Raw genomic sequence first — 21938 nt, forward strand, 5'->3', positions numbered from 1 at the left:
GTAACGATTGCAAATTTTAATTTTTCATTCCTCGTTCCATGGAAAAATGTTCTTGCAGAGATTTAAAATCATGATATTTCATGTATGACTGAAACTGCAAGTCAGCGTTCACGTTTTCCATTATAACTACGCTAAGTTGAAGTTAAGGAATTGAATTGAGATGAATTCCGAAATGATTTTGGCAAATATCTCAACTAACATAGTGTTTATTTTCTGTTTCAGATGTCAAGTTCCACACTGTATTCCATGGGAACATGATCGTACCTAAGTGGAGCAAACCAAAATATAACAAAGTGAAATTCAAACAAAACCGTTAATATTCGCCTCAGAACCAGGAACAGAAGCAATAAAAATTCAATCACCAACTGATCTGAAAAATGTCCAAAAAACTCATCCTGATCATCGACCTAGACACAATAATGCCTCAATTGTTCGAGGCAAAACAGACCACTAACCCTCTAGCATGACCACAATCGAGAAGATTCCATAAAAACCCCCTGACCCTTTTTATCCAAACCCACGAAAATGTTAAACCTTCGCTTAGATACCTTCACCAAGATTATTCTCATTCCGTTCATTCTACTGCTGATACAAGTGAAGTGTGATGAACAACGCCGTGACTTCGGGCCAATCAAGGGTCGTATTTATTTCGCCATTGCGGCAGCACCGAGTTCCCAAAGTTATAGCCGAGCATTTAACAAGACGTTGATGAATATCACCCAGAACTATCTGTCGAGTAGGATCGGCAGATTCGGTTTCAACGTGAGTTTGGAAACGATCGTGATAGATTTGCCTGAAAATGGCAGTTTCAGTGCGAGTCTGCTGGAAAATATATGTGAAAAGCTGGAAGGAAAACGCGTCGTGGTCGTGTTAATTGTTGGGAACTCGCCGGCGGCTTTCACTGTTTCCATTACAGCGAAACAGGCTGGGATTCCCGTCCTTTGGGCTCGAGGGCATGGCCAGTTTCTGCCAGGATTCAGGAGTTTGGTGAGTTAGCCTTCGCATTACGTGTATGCTATTCGTTTTGTTCTACTACATGTGCTGTAGAGTGTCGGGCCTAACACATAGGTGGCGCCAGTCTTGTTACATTCACTGCTTTTACAATTAAAAGTAACTTTCAAAAGGAGAGCTGCTGAAATTTCATGATATTCTAGGGGAGAGTGGGGTCAATTGTAACAATTTTGACAACGTACGATTTTGCTCGCAAATTAAATAATATAGGGGAGAGGGTGGAGGATTTGAACAGTTTTATTGTCGAGGTCAATAAGTTAGTCAGCTTTTTATTTATATTCATTAAACCTTGTAGAAACCGTAACTTGATTATTTTTTATTGATCTTTTGTAGGTAACATCAATATAAAACATCAAGCAAAATCAGAGGAATCCATTTTATTCTATTACCATATCTGTTCAAAGGCTCCTGTTGGTGGGGAGCATTTGAACAAACTAGGGGGAGCATTTGAACAGACTATGCAACTAAAAGCTATACAATAAAGTAATAAACAAAATAATACATAAACCCTTCAAACAATACTTATGCGAAAAAGCTAAATTTAGCGCATACTGTACATAGAGAAGTCAAAATTGTGGAATACATATATTTTTGCGGCCCTTATTGTACCACCACTAACTGAGGTTTTGGTAATTTTATTATTACATCATCTATACTGACAAGTGATTTGTCTGCAGTTTCAGAAAACGAAAACGTGTTTCCGGTTTTCTTTAAAAAGTTCACAAACAAATCTGTTTCAAATTTATCTTCAACCTGGGCAACATAGTGAATTATAGACTTTTTGGTACATCATTTAACTAATACAAAATCTTTGCACTTAATTTCAGCATTTGAAAGTTGCTCGATATCACTGAAAGATTCTTCACCATAAGAACTATCATGAACAGATATATTTGGACTAGTACTCTCTGAACTGCTTGACGAATCACTTACTAGTACCTTACGTTTTACAGATTTTTGTTTCATGTTTGTAAACGAAGTGTTTTCAGATAATGCGGAAACAATGCGATCTTCTAATTTGGGATTCTTTTTTTTAATATTCATTACTGTTTTACCAGCTCCCACATTTTTATTTTGACGTTTCACATTTTTCATTACTTTGGTTGATATTCGTTGAATTAACTCCTCTTCAAGTTGATTTTTAACAGGAGTATCGGTTAATATTTTCGAAGTTCCTTTTTTCTTTCCTTGTTTCTGTTTACGTTGTTCAGTTACTTTGGGAAACGGTTTTATAGATTCTGGTGTGATCATTGTCGTGTTTTTGGAACAACCTGCTTGCATATTTGATAACGAAATAGCGGGATCATTTGTAGTGTTATTTGTGACTACATTAGTCACATCTATCAAAGGTCGATCTGTAACGTACGATGCATCAAAATCTTCGTCGGTAAAAGCATTTCTATTTACTGGCCAAATACCAGGTTTTTTAAAAGCTTCTTTTATATTATTTATAGTAAATGATCTTGCATATGCAATGCCTACAATTTCTGCAATATTGTGGATGGTAATGGTTCTACCGGGATGGTTCAGCATCCAGTCGTTACAGGCCACTTTGAATTTTGCCTCAAAAGGACCCAAAACACCAACATCTAAAGACTGCAATCTATGGGAGCAATGAGGCGGGAAAGTTAGAAGAACGATTCCATTTTCTTTGGAAAATACAATAGCTTCCAATGAGCAGTGTGACTCGTGGTTGTCCATTAGTAACAAGATGGGATCGGCTCTTGAACATCTTGAGTATTTTTTTAAATGTTCCAGTACCTTTAGAAAAATATTAGCTGTCATCCAGCCACTTTCTGGAGAATTTGGATAACCCAAACTTCCACTTGGTGCACCTGTCAATAACGAATCAATCATTCTTGCCCTGGGATAAACGAAAACGGGTGGAATTGGATTACTACTACCCGAGATAATTGCACACATTGTAACTAGTTTTCCCCTTTCTCCGGATACCACTTGTCCAACTTGTTTAATCCCTCTTGCAGCAATAATATAAGGAGCTTGAACTACAGTCATAACACCTGTTTCATCCAGGTTATAGATTCGCTCTTCGGTGAAACTGAATTTTTCCATAAATTTGCAATAGTTATTTTGAGAAGCGTCAACATTTGTTTTATTGAAACTAGTTGCTCGAGACAAACTAGTATTTTCGGGTTTCAGAAGGCTTAGTTCTTCGTGTCTCCGCATGTAGCCTTTCATCCATTCTATCCCCGCCATTTTATCTCGATTCCAGAAATTGGGTAATTTTTTATTTAATTTCAATGCATATTCGTATGCTAATTTTTTTGTTAGCACATATGTCAAACCATAATTGATTTTAGACCTCTTCAGAAGGTACATTTTCAGTAGATACTTTTCATCAGAGTTGAATATTTTGTTCGTGTTATATTTTTCTGCATGATCTATATTTTTATCCTTGTTCTTTATTCTATAAAATAAAGCAGTGTGTCTTACGAGATTTTTTTCAGCAGCTCTTCTCAAAGATAATTTATGCTCAGTAACATCTTTGATGGCTTGTTCCATATCTGCCTCGTTAAAGTCCGTCCTCGTGCCTTTCTTTTTATATATTCGTGGCATTTCACTTATAGGCTATTGCCCTGAAACAATCAATAGGCTCTGATAAATAAATAATATGTTGCAATACTTTATTAATTTATTTATTAATAATCGTACCCAAACGAGTGCAGAATAAGTAGTTATTAATATAGTCTTGGGGAGGCTTTGAACACTGTTCAAAGCCTACCCACTAGAAAAGTTCAAACCCTACCCAGCACACCATCTTGTTTCATTAATTTCATTTCATTAATTAATCTTGGAACATGTTATATAATTAGAAAGGTAAACTTACCTGTGAAAACTACCAATGTATACACTAATTATTGGTGGTAATCAATTAGACCTGATTACTATATATCACGTTTACAAAAAGTTTTAACTTGTTATTTTTTTACAATTTTTACATCGATATACTCTAACTGACGACCAAAAGGGAACTGTTGAAATATTGAACCCAAGAGGCGGACAGGCGTAGATCTGAGCTTAAGAGATGCGTGCGCACTCTGGCTCTTGACAAATGACACGTTATTCAATAATTTTAATGACTGTTTAAAAGCATTTCATGTTCAAATCCTCCATCCTCTCCCCTATTTTGATCAAACGAAGCTCTACTGATAAAATGAGCATTCTTCAACTGAATGTATTCAACTGAAATCAAACACTTTTTGAATTTGACTTGTCTATTATGTATTTGTGTCAAATGTTAGGGACAATTGTAACGCAATAGAAAATGTCAATGAAAAATACAAAAAAACATATATTCAGGTAAAACCGTGGGTTGAATGTATGTAAAAAAGTAACAAAAGTTGGTGATATTTAGATAACAATACAACTAAACTAACAACTAATCTTTACAATTTAAACAATGAAAATACAAATCATCTACATTGTCTGCACACTCTTCATGACACCATGATTTACAATTTATGCATTTAATCCAAACTTCTCCGTTATTGTCATGACTGTATGGTTTCAGACAGTAGAGACAAAACGCGTCATCTTCGTCTTCGGATGAAGTTTCTATTTGCTTTGTCTTTGTTTCCTTTTCCGGATGAGTTTCTCTTTACTTTACGTGCCTTAGATTCATTTCTTTTAGCCAATTCTTCTTCTAGAGCTTGTTTTTCTGGCGTTTCTGTTAAAATAGCTGATTTGCGTTTTTTTCCACCTTCAATGATTTTTTTGGTAAAATTAGCTTTAGGATATGGTCGAATTTCCAAGAATATATCCTTGGATGTATTAAGCACCTGAATTTCTTTTGAAGTGGAAGCTAGGGGTTCATCATCGACTTCTGACATATCAAGGGCCAGACTATCCCTCGAAGTGGACGCTTCCACGTGCGTGTCGGTTTATCAAGGATCTGATTATCACCTGATGCTTGGGAAATGTCCAATTCTATATTACACAGTTCAGATTTTTAATTGTTTTTTGTGAGAACCATATCAACTGTTGAAGTTGAAGCTACTGCTTCCATTTCTTGGGTTGAAACGTTACTATTTAGAGGCCGATCAGTTACTGAACAAGGAGCAAATTCGGATTCGTCAAAAACATTTCTGTTGAATGGATATATACCACATACTCTAAATCCGCTTTGAATATTGTTGGGTGTTGTGGCTAATGGCAGTGATTTTGCTACAATTCCTGGCAGATCGTATATGGTCATCGTTTGTCCAGGATGATTTTTCAACCAAGCATCCATAGCAGTATTTAGGTAACTCTTAAATGGCCCATAAACGCTCCTATCTAATGGCTGAAGTTTATGGGAAGTACGCGGTGGAAAAGATAATAACACTATCCCGTTTTCCCTGCAATAGTCGATCGTCGGTAGGTGAATATGAGAGTCGTGGTTATCTAAAACTAGTAAAACTTTATTATCTTTAGAAGGTTTGGAAAACTGTTTTATTATTCATTATTCATCCAACCACTACCATTCGCTGCTGCAATAGAACCTGGTGGGGAGCTATTTAAAAAGAAATTCATACTTCTTTCTTGGGAAAATGAGAAGTGGTGGAATTGAATTTCCCAGTGCATTAACGGCTATACAAACAGTAATTAACGTTTCTCTCTCCTGATGTTATAGAACCAACCTGTTTGCATCCTTTCATAGAAACTACCTTTTTTGGCCTTTGCACAGTTGTTACCCCAGTTTCATCAACATTATATATGTTTTGAGATTCGAACTGGTGTTTGTCCATAACATTTAACAAATTATCAAAAAATGTGTCCACATTTCCTTTGTTAAAGTTAATTGCCCTGGCATGGCTTGTTGCTTCAGGCGCTCTTATTGATAATGTAGGATTTTTTTTATAAAATTGGTAAACCAGTCTTTGGAACCTATTTTGGTTCCATGTCATTTAGGAGGAATATTGCGGCAGTTTTTCTTTACAACAAATTGGTATAGAAGTAATCGAATATCTCTAGGAGTTGAACCAAAATATAAATCCGCACTTCTGCGTATATATTCGCAAAATACAGCTTCATCTTCTTCATTTAACACCTCATTATGTGGATGATAACCCATTGTTGGAGCAATACCTTCGTGTTTTATCTTTTTGGTATATCTCTGCAGAGTAACATGGCAAATATTTAATGATCTAGCAGCTTCCCTGACACTTAAACCATTATCACTTACGAGAACAATAGCTGCTTTCATTTGGTCATCTGTTGGACCCCTAGAGGTTTGTCTTTTTCTATATCGAGCCATGTTCATTGTTTCTGTGTGGGGTCAATTGTAACACGTTACAACTGTCCCCGTTTGCCTTGTTACAATTGTCCCCAAACACAATTATTGTAAAAATCTCGAAATAACATAATTTTCTTCAAACATAACCTCAATTTGTTTCAACATACCTGTGCTCTATACTCACGTCCCGCAACCCCGTGAAAATATTTCACGAATACCGCTAAATTAAATGTTTTGTCCACTTTTAAAGTTGAAGTCACAAATTTACTTTCAATATCCAATTTTTGTAGAAATAAAATAACTTATGAGTGGCTGATGCAACAACGATGTGAACTCGGTAGCAGGTAAAAGCATACTGACGGATCGGTCAGTGGCGTTGGCGGGATGTTTGAATCTATTTAAGCATTCATTTTGAGCTGTGTTACAATTGAACCGCGTTACAACTGACCCCACTCTTCCCTACTCATAAGTGGGTTATAGAAAAAAATAGAAATTTATTTATACTGAACAACAAATGAAATTGTTTACACAGTTTTTTTGAAAGTTCCTTAAGTATAGTATTCATAAATATAACCATATAAAACAACAAATAATAAAATGATCGTCAAAAAATTAAGACACATTTGAGCATGAACAAGAGGAAATAAAATTGTTCAATGAATATTTCATAAACATTGGGCAGGACATGTTAAAAAAATCCCTACAGCAGATTTGCCAAACGGTTTTCTAAAAAACACATCTATAAATTTTACCATGTACTTAGAACCTACGAATGAAAATGAAGTAATTATCTTGATTGCAAATCCCAAAAATAACTGCTCCAAAGGACCTGATGGAATAACTGCTGAAATGATAAAACGTACTCACACACAGATCATAGGACCCTTGGTACATATTATAAATTTATCGTTTCAAACAGGAGCCGTGCCTCGACAATGGAAAGAATCAGTCGTAACACCAGTCTATAAAACGGGTAAAAAAATCAATTAAACATCTACAGGCCGATCTCTGTCATTAACAATGTTGCAAAGATTTTCTAACACAGCATTAAAAAAAAGATTATTATCATTCTTTGATAAACATTCCGTCATAACTAAAAATCAGTACGGCTTTCTGAATAAAGTATGCACTGAAAATGCTATTATGTACCTTGTTGAGAAGGCTGTCGATGCATTGGACAAGTCGAGGAAGTGTTTACCCATATTCCTTGATTTGGCCAAAGCATTTGATACCATGAGCCATAGTCTACTAATAGATGTCTTGCAGAACTATTTAGCAAATAGATAACAAAAAGTTAAAATTGATGAACAGTTAAGTACTCCACAAGTCACTATTGGCGTTCCTCAGGGAACTGTTCTTGGGCCAGTTCTCTTTCTTACTCACATAAACAGTATCACAGAAATAAACGACTTCTGTGGTCACCTCATCTGCTATGCTGATGACACAGCTATTGTATACACAGGAGAATCATGGAAAGATGTCTATAAACTAGCTGAAGACGGGCTTCAAAAGATTGAGACATGGCTTGATTATAATCTACTGACTTTGAATGCTAGTAAGACAAAATTTATGACAATTTCTCTGCAAAATACTGATCAGCAACACAGAACAAAACTGAAAATAAAAAGTTTGAGATGCGACTCACATCAACCATGTACATGTGGTATAATAGAAAAGACTTCAACTATCAAATACTTGGGTGTTATGCTGGACCAGCATTTCAGGTGGGATGAACACATAAGTCAAGTTATACCTTCTATAACCTACGAGATATTCTAGATAGGAAGAATTTGTGAATACATCTTTAGCTGAGTCGGTAATACGGTATTGTATAATAGCATGGGGTGAAACATTTAATAGTACAATGACTTGTATGCAAACAGTGTGAAACACTTCAATAAAAAATTATATTCAAGAAACACAGATTGCATACAAGCAAGTCTCTATACAGCGTGACTCACGGTCGATGGTAGGTTAGACGTTTCTGGAAAACGCAAAGCATGATTTCTCTGAAAATTCCACCTCTCACTATTCCTTAACTGTTCTATCGATCTGAAATATTCCCAGCATTGCGGCTTTGCCACTTCTATCAAAAAGTTCTAGCAATTATATTTTCTTGAATGGAACACCCCATATATTAATACATTTTTGGAATTGCTCTGGTATTTTAATATTTTTTTCTTAATAATGTCCTAAACCTATCTCTATCTGTTTTCGAGATAAAAAATAAAATGTGCTAAATATGATTCAAAACATAGCCTTAATTGAAATTAAGTACATCAGTACTCTCAATTAATGAAAAGTTGATATTTTGATGATAGTTTGGAAAAACTCGAAATATTCAAATAACACCAAGAAATCGACTCCATATCATACAGGGCGTGCTAAAATTACTATTTTTTCCATTGTGCATAAAAGTAGACACAAGTTCATTTTTTCAAATGAAACCCCCTGTATATTACTCGGTAAATTGAAAGACGGTAAAAAATGCTTCAAGTTAATATATCATGTCCCTATACCTGAATCGTCAAGTTTCCTCAATAAAGTCGCTTCTTCTAGAAACATATCTTTTTTTTAGAATTTGGATTTGGGTAGCAGTGGAATTATCAAGCTTATAGCAGTTCGGTTACTTTCATAAGTAATTTACAAAGAGTTATCGACGGTGTTTCGAATCATCTTCCAAAATGAATGCAAATATCGATTATTCAAACGAAGTTCTTATGAAATTATTTATTATACACATGAACAAAGTGATCATATCATTGTCAGAACGTGTAAAAAATTCAACCAAATGTATCCTGAATTAACACCAATGAACGAGAGGAAGTTTGTAAGGTTACAAAATACTTTCCTTAACTATGTCTCAAAGTTTCCAGGGAACAACTTTACCAAAAATCAGTCATTTCTAGGTAAAAAGTAAGATTTTGTGGGCTGAAACATGTGAAAGTACAGACAATAACATAATACTACATGGATCAATAAGTCCCGAGACTAACCCAGAGATGGCGCTCTTAGTAAACCAGTAACCACGTCTTTCTAGAGTACTAACCTTTGCTTGAAACGTGTCGAAATTTTAAGTCGATCGGACCAGAAACAGCTGAGTTATCGAGGTTAGAGTAAAGTCGTTTTGTAGTTTGTTTAAAAAATGGAAAAAACCGAGTTTCGTGTTATGATAAAACATTGTTTTTTAATGGGTAAAAACACCGTGCAAGCGAAAGAATGGATTGAAAAATGTTACCCGGACTCTTGTCCATCAAAAGCAACGATTTGTCGGTGGTTTGCCGAGTTTAAACGTGGTCGTACCGACACAAATGACGCAGAACGCTCGGGTAGACCTGTGGAAGCTGTTACACCAGAAAATGTGAGTGAAGTGACAAAAATTGTAATGAAAGATCGTATAGTGAAGCTCCGTGAGATTGCTGAGATGACACAGATATCATATGGAAGTGTATTTACTATCCTTCATGAAAAATTGAGCATGAAAAAGGTTTTTTCTAAGTGGGTGCCGCGATTGCTTTCGATGGAACAAAAACAGCAACGAGTCGATGATTAAAAAAATATAATTGCTAGGACTTTTTGATAGAAGTGGCAACGCCGCAATGCTGAAAATATTTCAGATCGATAGAACAGGTAAGGAAATGTGAGAGGTGGAATTTTCAGAAAAATCATGCTTTCGTTTTTCAGAAACGTCTAACCTACCATCGACCGTGAGTCACGCTGTATAGTAATACCAAATTACTAAACATCAGATCCTTATATACTTTACAAAGTTTGATATGGATTTATTCAAACAATGAAAAATATGATCAATGTAAATCCAAAATAAGTAGATTCACTGATAAAACGCAACTACCATTGTTTCACAAGACTCACACTCAGAGATTTGTTTTCTTTTTTGGTCCAAAACTTCAGAATATGCTCCCAGCACTTAGACTATGATATAAATGAAGGCTAGTAAGACATTGTGTTTTCTGAAAGAGAGTGTTCGTAATAATCATTTCTGGACTTTTTCTACAGTATCAGAATATAAAAAGGTCTTTGGATTCCAAATGACACAACCATATTCCAGCTTCAAACGAACAATGACGTTAAAGAGTAACAAACAAGTATCGTGATTGAATTCACAGCTCGATCTCAAGACAAAGCTCATTTTTCTATAACATTCAGATACTAAGTATTCAATGTGCCGAGAGAAACTGAATACACCAGTAAAAATGATCCCGAGATCTTTAATCTCATTGATTCTCTGTAAATTGGTGTGACTGATGAAATAGTTCTTGATAGTGGGTGAATTCCTTCGTGAGAAACTCATTATTTTTCATTTAGCTTCGTTGAGAGATAGGTCAGATACTGAAAAGTCAGTAGATAGAGTATTGAGATCATCTTGAAGCATATCAGAATCTTTTTAGCTGTCGATTTTTCTGAAAAGCTTGAGATAATCGGCATATAGGAGAAATTGAGAATCTCCGACATATCGAGAAACGTCATTAACAAATAACACGAACAGGAGAAGTCCCAAAATCGAGCCCTGCGGAACTCCTGAAGTAGCGGTGAATTCGAACGAAAATAAGTTGTTGAACTGTATGAACTGTATTCTGTTGGATAGATTGCAGTGAAAGATACAGTGGGATCTGGCAAATGCCTGCCAGAAAACAACTAACAGTAATTCAGTTAATCAATTTTCTCAGTATATTTATTTATTATTCGACCTGTTTTACAGAAATTATAGTCCATGAAATTATTAATGAGTTCATTGGAATGGAGAGGGTTTACTTAGCACTCATATCTGCAGTCCTTTTTGATGTTTAATTTGATTTTCAGAATTCTCAGAAGCAGTGTGAATCCAGAGTGAACTCTTCTTGATAATATAATTAGGTTCGTTAATGTCAACACCGAGAGCTATTAGAGTGGAACCGTTCATTACAAGTCGACTTATACTATTACGACAATTTCATGAAGTTTGAGAAAGCACTCCAAACCGCCGTCTGCCTTTAGAATAATGAACTAAATGTGTTGAATGTATATGCGATGACGATTCAAAAATCAACATTACTATGAATTGAATGAATACAGTAATGAAGCCATTATGAGGCCAAACGAACGTGTATGAAGTATATTTTAAAATATTTCATTCTAAGATACTATATTACACTGTCAGTCGAATTTGAAAACTGTTTATTATTGTGGTTCAAAGGGCGATACTTATGAAATAATTATTTCCACTATGCACCTCCTGGGTTAAGCACCCTGAGATAAAATCTTCCCCACACGGTTACTTATTGTACTAATGAATATTACTGGAGCTTTTTCCCAACACCAAATCGTTATTTTTAACACCTCACCACGTGTTTTGATCACCAAGTGATCATCTTCAAAGAGAAAGATTAAAACTAGAAACGAATGCGAGCTAACCTCATTTATGCTATATAGTACTCAGGTAATATTTATTACTACACCAAAGGTTCCAAACAGTACATAATGACAGGCAGGTCAACCGAACTGAACTGAACATTTCGGCAGTTACTACAAAATTTTTCTAACAGTATTCGTGAAGAATTTTATAAAATTTTATATAATTGAAATACAATTTTATAATAGTTTTTTAGTAATTCAAAGTAAGCTTTATGAAATATAATGCAGCCAAAAAGGATAACAATGAAATAAAAAAGTGTTGAAGATGTTTTCTTGAAGGAATAGATATGTCACCAACTAAAAACTAACAAATAGAAACGTTTAGGCCATTTTAGTAATTTCACTTTTGTACTTACGAAACGGTTAAAGACATTGTTTGTGCTTCAAAGATTGATATTTCAACTGCGAATAAAATTTTATCGACAAATATATAGCATATTATTAGTAAAATTTAAGCGCGCCCCTCTTTTATTAAAATTTTGGAGAAAATCATTTTTTATACGAAAATTCACTCTGTCGATGTATACATTTTCTAGTCACAAATTAACTTCGTTTATACTAAATAAATATACTAAATAAATATATTCTTATAATAACTATGTACTTTTCATCTGAAAATATCACTATATGTGCAGTATTTCATATTTTCAACTCATCTGATGTCAGTATTCCGAATTGCTATCATTTTAAAATGGCGTCGTTCTATAAAATAATTTGGTTTCAATAGCAAGAGTTTTAACATATTTTAGCTTATATGTTACCCCTATAAAACTGTTAAAGAACATTTAGTTCTAGGAGTGAATGTATTACGACAGAGTCGGATTACTTTCAAAGCTAAAGATTTCTATACAAATGAAGACAGGATTTCTCACCTATTGTTTGGATAAATATTATATGTCGGGATGTTTTGGCTAAGAAGCTTCTTCCATCGATTATACAGGCTGAATTTCGAAGGAGTGTTGAGCTAGTGATTTGAGTGTATATAAACATGGTGCTTCACTTAAATCGACGGATTTTAATCAACAATAACCCATTCCTGTTTTTAGCAAGAACAAAATTGAAGCACTAGGTTACGTGGGTCATCGTCTAAAACTAACCACTTTCAATAATTTTTTTTCCAATGACCAATATTACACGACGTTATCAGATATATATTTATTGGGACGCTAGTCAAATAAAACTGACAAATCATACTTCATTACACGAACTCTAAAATCAATGTCAATGTAAAATTAATGCTGCATTTTATTCTTGGAGACAGCAAATATATATTATTATATATTTATATTAGCGGAAGCAATTTGATTTTATAACAGTTATTTTATTGTTTTGGAATTGTAGTGAGTATACCATACTATAAAATAGTTTGGAAATTATCATTAAAGTGACAATATGGTAATGAAAACAATATTGTGTTTGAAAGTATTCCAATTTCATTAAAGTTATAGAAAGCAGTTATAAAATAATCTTGAAATAGTTTTATGAAGAGCATAAAAACCGCCCAGAAAACTGCTATAAAACTGCTACAAAACAATTTACTTTTATAGAAAAATATGTTTTATAAGTTAATTGTAAAAACGTTTCTGTAATAATTTCGTGACTATCTTATAACGGATTTTTGATTTTACTTTAAACACTTACATTGCTTACAACTGTATTATGTTCACGGCCCGTATAATATAATCAATTAGCATTTTGAAAGCAATTATAAAATACCAACAAAATGAAACTGTTGCAGCAACATGAAATTATAAAACAATTTTACTGGTTGGGTATTCAACAAAAATTAGGCTAATACAAGCAGATATTTGGTTTCTGAAAAGAAAAGAAATATTTACGGCAAATTTTGTTGCCGTAAATATTCCTATTAAGTCTTCAGTTGCTGATAAAGTCCAAAAATTCGCCAAAGAAAAATGGCTTGATTTAGAAATCGATCATCTGTACACTAACCGTAGTCTTTTAAAATTAGATAGTTATAGTCTATATAAAAAACTAACATATAGATTAGACGAAAATGATTACGTACAATGGAATGACTTTCAGAGAGGAATGTTTCGTATGATTGAATCAAAATATATCAGAAAAATGTGTAAGCTCAATAAGAAACTCAAAACCCTAATATCTAAGCATAAACCGAAAGAAACCACTCCGAAAGTCATAAAATTTGTTGAAAATCATTCATAACAATCGTTTGAAAAGGAAGAGATCAACCTTCTGAACAACGGTTTGAAATTTGGCATCCCGCCTTACGAGAAAATTCTTGAGGATATCGTTGTTAGTGTTGAAAGTTTGATTCAATATATGCCCGATTCCACGAAGGGACTAGTTTGAGAAAAGGTCAGCAATCAAATCTCCAAGAACAAGTTAACAGATAAACGGAAGCATTCAATAAACAACAATAAAAACCAAAAGAACCTTATCAAACGATTGAGAGAAAAGGACGTTTTTTATTTGAAAGCCGACAAAGGTGACAAAGCAGTAATTCTGGATAAATCGGATCATCTTCAAAGAGGAAGATTAAAACTTAGAACTAGTGCGAGCTAATCCTATTTAGGCTATAAGTTTCAATCTTCCTCTTTGAAGATGATCGCTTGGTGATCGAAACACGTGTCGAGGTGTTGAAAATAACGATTTGGTGTTGGGAAAAAACTCCAGTATTATTCATTACTACAATAAAGATTCCGAACAGAGAATCATGAGTGCTGTTCCATTGTCGGTTTGTTAGATCTCTCAAACTCAAACTCCTCAGTTTGAGTTTGAGTGCCTAGAAGATGACAGTACGACCAGCTCTCGAAAGCGCTCGCAGATAATTAATAGAAGATACAAAGCTTCAAATCCTTTTTGTGAAATTTAATATTAAAATACTGAAAATAAATATTAAATTTCACAATTATACGGTCAGAGCGTCTCAACTCAGGTATTTCAGTTGTTTTCTGATAGGCGTCAGTCCATTAAACCTACTGTGTAGGTATATTGAATGATATGGACTTTGAATAGGTGTCAGCATTTTGATTATGATTTCTTTGGAGTACTGTTGCAGATTTCTTAGAAGAATACCAGATCTGTGGAAATAGAAATTAGAAAATTAAGAATTGGTATGTTAAAATCTACAATTTGAAATTGCCAAAAATGGGTTCGTTGTTTAAAGATTGTCTCGATAACAGTATGAAATGAAAAGTGGAAAAATGAAATATTACGACATTCACTTCTTATACCTAAACTCACTGTCGTCATTGAAATAATAGTACATAATTGACTACACCTACCCAATACCAGAAAAAGAAAAATCATTGCGGAAATTGACAAATGCCGACCGCATATTGGAAAACAAACGACTTTAATCTGGCAGGGCTTGAGTTATCTGAATATTGAAAGCTGTCTCATTTGAAATTCAAATTTCTGATTTGCCTAACTCTATCAGCTCGTGCACAATGATGGAATATTTAAAATTCTTGCAATATCAATTCTGACATGCGATGACAAAATCTTCATGCATGTTATATGCCCATGATTTCATGTGGAGATAGCTTCGACTTTTCCTTTTTGAAGTACAATTTCAACACAAACATACATTAGAAAATGGTAGCTGAATATGGGAAGACTGACTGAATTTTTCATTGAGATGAGAATGTGCATTACAAATATTTCGTAGGAGAACTGACGGGAATCGGTACTAGCAGGGTGGCAGCTTTTTTTTCCAGCAAGAAAAAGAAATAAAGAAAGATGAGATTACTCATGATGCAGTGACGTGAAGAACAATCCAAATTCATAGTTCCTTCTGACTCAACAGAATCATTTTCTTTTATTCTAGTCATATAGTCTGGTTCACATGTACTCGATTCAGCTCTTTTTGCTGACATTTTTCAGTCCTGTCCAAAAATTACGACCAAGGTGTCATTCAATTCGTATTTTTGCCTAGAAAGTTTAAAGAAAGGTCCGAAAACGCGCCGATAAAAATTACAAAAGTTATAAACAATTAAATGAAAAAAAATGGGGCTTCAGTTTTTTCTTAATATTCCGGAAAATTTTCAAAATTTGAAAAAAGATTTGAAGAGATCAATGAATTCGCGTAAAAAAAGTCCCGACTCCCGAAACTGTATCTCGATTATTTATAATTTTTACAGAGCCCTGAAAATAGAGTCAAAAGCGGGTAGTCTGGCTTCCGCGCGCCTTTCGTCACTCTGACATAAAAAAAAATTATTTAAATATATTAAATGTAAATATTAAGGAATGAAAAAATTCATGTGTTGTTGGGATACATCAATAAACAATAATCCGCAGCCAAAAAATTTTCATCCCAATTTCTACGTTAATTATAAATTTGTTAATTAATAACTTTTTCTGAATTGAAAGTTAATATAAAAATCCCTATAATTATTAAACTAAAACCCTGGCATTTTTTCCTTTGATGAAGTTATCCCTAATAGGCAAAAAAATAGATTACCGTTGCCAAAATAAAAAAATTGTTATTTTCTATTTTTTTATTAACAATTGAAAATTAAAATTTCATAAAAAATACATTACAAATTTTTTTTTCAATTTTTTTTTCAAATTTTTTTTTTGCATTATGTTAATGGAAAAAAATCATGATTTAAAAAAAAATGGTTTCTTAAAAAAATATGCGTTCGTTAATTAACAATCGTTTTTTGCAACTAAATATTAAAATTAAGGAACCATTTTTTTTAAATCATAAATTTTATTGTTCTTTGAGGTTTTGAAAAAACTTTTTTTTATTTTTTTTTCAAATTGTTTATTTAAAAAAATTGTTACAAACAATTTTTTTTTCTTCAATACTTTTTTCTATAATCAAAGTAACTATATGTTTTTTTTAATTCATTCTATTTTTTATAAAACTTTTAATATTGTGATACCTTGATACTTGTCTTTTTCATTCGCTCCTTCGCTTTTATAATAACATAATTATAATAACTTTTAAACTATTGCAGTTATGACAAATATGCCTCAAGTCTTTTTTGTTCATCATGAATTTATTAACAATTCAAGCCTGTTACTAAAGCTGTGAGCATCGGAAATTTAGAGAAGGTTAATGAGTAGACTCATTAACAGAATGACTGATTGCTTCATTTAATTTTCTTAAACTCCATACAAATATGATAATAAGTGAATGTTAATGATTCTACAACTACTAAAAGTGCAAGTAATAAAATCCTTATGATTTATTGTTACATGACACGAAGTTTATGTTGAAAAGACTTGAAATTTTTTCTTTTTTCAATAAATAACGATCAATAATTGAATAAATAATAGGACTTCAACTTTAGTAAAAGGCTTAAATTGTTAATAAATTCATAATGAACAGAAAAGACTTGAAGCATATTTATCATAACTGCAATAGTTTGAAAGTTATTATATTTATAAAAGCGAAGGAGCGAATGAAAAGACAAGTATTAAGAAACCATTTTTTTTTCTAAAAATCATGATTTTTTTTCATTAACATAATGCAATAAAAAAATTTCGAATTGTTTATAAACAATGTTTGTTTATAATAAATTTATTAACAATAGCTGTAAAAAATTAAAAAAAATATTATTCATTAGTTTTTAGCCATGAGACATTGAAACTATAGAAAATTAGAAAAAAAAATTGTAATGTATTTTTTATAAAATTATAATTTTCAATTGTCAATAAAAAAAAAAGAAAATAACAATTTTTTCTATTTTGGCAACGGTAATCTATTTTTTCGCCTATTAAGGATAACTTCACCAAAGGAAAAAAATGTTAGGGTTTTAGTTTAATAATTATAGGGATTTTTATAATAACTTTCAATTCAGAAAAAGTTATTAATTAACAAATTACTAATTAACGTTAAAATTGGGATACAAATTTTTTGACTGCGGATTATTATTTATTGATGTATCCCAACATTACATGAATTTTCTCAACCCGTAATATTTACATTTAATATGTTTAAATAATTTTTTTTTTATGTCAGAGTGACGAAAGGCGCGCGGAAGCCAGACTACCCGCTTTTGGCTCTATTTTCAGGGCTGTGTAAAAATTATAATTAATCGAAATACAGTTCCAGGAGTCGGGACTTTTTTTACGCAAATTCATTGATCTTTTCAAATCTTTTTTCAACTTTCCAAAATTTCGAAAATTTTCCGAGATATTAAGAAAAAACTAAAGCCAATTTTTTTTTTCACTTAATTGTTTACGACTTTTGTCATTTTTATCGGCGCGTTTTCGGACCTTACCTTAAACTTTCTAGGCAAAAATACGAATCGAATAACACCTTGGTCGTAATTTTTGGACAGGGCTGAAAAATGTTACAAAAAAAGTACATGTGAACTAGACTACTAGTAGAGTTAGATAAGGCGATGTGAACATCATTTTTTGTCATCCTGATGAATTTTCCAGACACGTTTCACAACATGCATGTATCTCGTCCAACATGCATGACTTATTATTCAGATTACCTACATTTTTATTCCGAAACAACTGAGACATTCACTTTGTGATAAGTAATGTCTTTTATATTCATGAGTAGCTTTGTATCGCGAAAATCTGTCGATAAAGTATTGAGAAATGATAACTTCCAATTGAGAAACTGGCAGAATTCAGACATCAAAAAATTCGAAGGAGCTACATACTATTTTCCTCAATGTGAATGAATGGGAAATATTTTGTGATCGATGTTCGAATTATCCAGAACAATGACGTGAAATGGCCTCAAAATTAGTTCACAATTTTTTTCAAGTTCTATGTATCTGCTGAGCCTATTGATAGCGAAGGTGAAATATCTCATCAACTCCTGGAGGAAGTTGAAAAAATACACATTCACCGGCCCTAACTAAACAAATCTAAAGAAATGAACTTCAAACGTTCGAGCCAGTCTCGAATATACCTACACAGTAGGTTGAATGGACTTATGTCTATCAGAAAACAACTACTCCTCTGGCTAATACCACGAAGGGCGTTGTAAAATTTCCTGCATATGCAATTGGCAATGCAACTGAAATAGTTGACCCTGAATTTTGGAATGGGCACACTTGCAGACCGGTTTCGGGCTCATTAGCCACTCATCAGTGCAAGATGTACCTTGCACTGATGTATAATGTATCTGTACCTTAACATATCCCATATTTTTTATTTTCAAGTGCTCATTAGATTCTAGTTCATTTCCTGGCCTGTGGAAACATAGCTTTATCCGGCCTATTTTTAAATCTGGTGATAAACAAAATGTGGAAAATTATCGAAGTATCTGTAGTCCGTCTTCACTTGCAAACATTTTTGATTCATTAGTTAGTGATCAGTTAAAATTTTATTGTAAGGAACGTTTAATAAATAATCAACATGGATTCTCACAATATAAATCTACTATTACCAACTTGATGATTTTTGAACACAAAATATTGGATGTTTTGGAAAGTAAAGGGCAAATGGATACAGTGTATACGGATTTTACAAAAGCTTTTGATCTAGTAGACCACAATATCTTATTGAAAAAATTAAAGATATTTGGATTTTCTGACACAGCTGTAATATGGCTTAGAAGTTTCTTATGTAATCGAACCCAACAAGTTAAAGTTGGAGGCGTTACATCGGTTATAATTCAGGTGCCATCAGGGGTACCTCAGGGTTCTCACTGCGCTCCTATGTTATTCAATATCTTTATCAACGACATTGTTGAATGTTTCCATCATACTGATTTTTTAATGTTCGCAGATGATCTCAAAGTTTTCATGCCAATAAGATCACTATATGTGTCAACACTAATGCAAGATAACCTAGATAGATTGGTTACATGGTGCTCCGAAAATAATTTACAGTTGAATATCGCAAAATGCTGTTTTATAAGTTTTTACAGAAGAAATAAAAAATTTGATACTTCTCATGTAATTAATGGCCATGGTTTATCTTATGTTTCGTCTGTGAAGGATCTGGGTGTTTTTTTTGATGAACAACTTCAATTTTCAGACCACTTGAACTATATTGTGGTAAAGGCGGCAACATGTCTTGGATTTATTCTACGACATGGTAAACATCCGTCCCTTCAAGTGTTAAGGATAGTTTACTTGTCTCTGCTAGGATCAATCTTAGATTATGGCTCAATGATATGGTCTCCATTTTATGACAATCACAATCTCACTCTTGAAAGAGTTCAAAACAAATTCCTAAGATTTTTTGCTCATGAAATGAGTATACCTGTTATTGACCATGATTATAATCATAATCATAATCATTGATTTTATCAGGACTAAGTGATATTACCTCATTTTTTTTTTATTTTTCCGTATTATCACTGATATCAGATCATGCTCCTTTCATTTTATTAGTTGACTTACCGATTTGATCATACCGGGGATTTCCTTCACTTTCTTAATAGTGGATCTGTATATTCTGCGGTAATTATTATTGAAAAAAATTTCAATCTTGTTGTGATCCAAGGTTTTTTATTTTGACTTTGATTTTTTGCATGAGGAATGATACACCAAATACAGTCAATAGCGCGTTGTGAAATGCGAGGAAAGTTTCACTTTCCTTCCCAGTTAATCTTTAGACAATTCTGATAAAACCTATTGTAATTTGTTCCACCGTAAAGTCTCGCAAACTTAAGTTTACGTTGTGTAATTATTGAACCAAGACGTACAGAACAAGTAATTGCTTCATGCTCTGATGAACCTGATGGTATCACTGAGCATGATACGTTCTGTACATCAAAATCGCAACAAACATAGTCAATACAAGAGCTAGAGAATTGGGAAACACGAGTGTCTGAATCAACTTACATATTCAAGTTAAAGATAAATTTTTGAGTGAGTCTGTGTCTGTTGATTCCTCATTGTTATAATTTATGTTGAAGTCATCAGTCAATAATATAGATGAGTTGACAGCTAATTCATATAATAAATAGCTCAGGTTATTGAAAAATATATCCACCCTGAATCTGAATTATCTGTCAACTCATCTATATTTTCGACTGGTGATTCTAACATAAATTATAACAACACAGAACACTAATTAATAGTAAAACAAATGACACAACACGCTTCATTAGCAGTATATAGCAGTAAATAGCAAAGAATAATAGTTTCAAACTAAAACAACAGGCTTTAATAACAATAAATACCAATAAAGCAATGAAAAGTAAAAAATAATAGTTCAAAAATGGAAAAAAACACGCTTTAATAGCGATGCATAGCAATGAAACAATAAATAGCAATGAATAATAATTTTAGAAACTGAGCATAGCAATGAAATAATAGATAGCAATGAATAATAGTTTTAAAAACTGAAACAACACCTTTCAATAGTAACACAAACTAAAAATGAAAAAAAATCCAAACTGATTCAAGATTTTGTTCAACATCGATAATAAGTCCTATGTTTTGATGAAACTAATGACTTTCACTAAGTCTGAAATCAGAATGAATAGTTCACAAAAAAATTGATGTTGTTATAAAAAAGCGTGGAAAGCTTTAAATCATATTTTTATTATGGCTCCGATCTGGCAAACAGCTCCTAGCCAAGTATTTACAACAATGTATATTCAGAACCCCACGCTTTTTTACAACATTTATATTTTTATGTAAATAGATTCATCAGGTACAACAGTTTCTCCAATAGAAAAGATAATATCAAGTAAAACTCGTGAAACACATAACTGAATTATACCCAAACTGCAAGAACACAATATATGTAAGTATAGCAGCATCAACTACTCAGGTAAACATTCAGAAAATATTCAAAATTACTTCTCTGAATACAAAATAACAATAGCTTCAATAAGTAATAATAATTTAGGAAGAACTCTGTTTAATGCAAGTACCTGTACTTCTATCTCACCTAAAAACTCCCGATATAACCAAGTTTTCAAACTTCACATATAGAGTTACTTATTTTCAAATTGATTACTTCCTTCCTTTCTTTGAAAGATTCCCTCATCCTTTTTTTGTATCAAGATGGAGAGTTGAAAGCCAAAAACTGTCTTTAATCACCCCTAAAAATATAACCCCTTCAATTCACATTTCAATTTCATACTTGATAATGCGGTTGAACTCGAAACCGGTCGTATAAATAAAATTAACTAGTAACTAGTGGGAATTAGACAAAACAGTTTTTATTCATTTCATTAAAGCATAGTAAATGAAGTACTGTTCTCTATCAACTTCTATCAACAACTTCCATAGTTACAACAAATTGGTCCTGAAGGTATTCGATTTGTTTCATTTTCATGCCGCACTCTGTATGATTACGAAGAGGAAACTAGAGACTCTATGAAGTTCCTGGGTTGTCATACACAAGTGAATACAAATGA

General features: G+C 32.9%; 1 protein-coding gene across 1 annotated transcript in view; it reads left to right on the top strand.

The window, feature by feature from the left end:
* The first annotated feature begins 243 nt into the window (after positions 1–243).
* The window catches only part of LOC111516554 (uncharacterized), a 213807-nt gene continuing 192112 nt past the window's right edge, over positions 244–21938 (top strand). The window contains exon 1 of the mRNA XM_074180442.1: positions 244–987. Within this exon, the coding sequence (XP_074036543.1) occupies positions 526–987 (462 nt within the window). The 5' untranslated portion in view covers positions 244–525. The remainder of the gene's footprint in view (positions 988–21938) is intronic.

The sequence above is a fragment of the Leptinotarsa decemlineata genome, unplaced genomic scaffold (genome assembly GCF_025532065.1).
Source record: "Leptinotarsa decemlineata unplaced genomic scaffold, Ldec_3_MD MMD2_tig00026294_RagTag_RagTag, whole genome shotgun sequence".
NCBI classification, from domain to species: domain Eukaryota; kingdom Metazoa; phylum Arthropoda; class Insecta; order Coleoptera; family Chrysomelidae; genus Leptinotarsa; species Leptinotarsa decemlineata.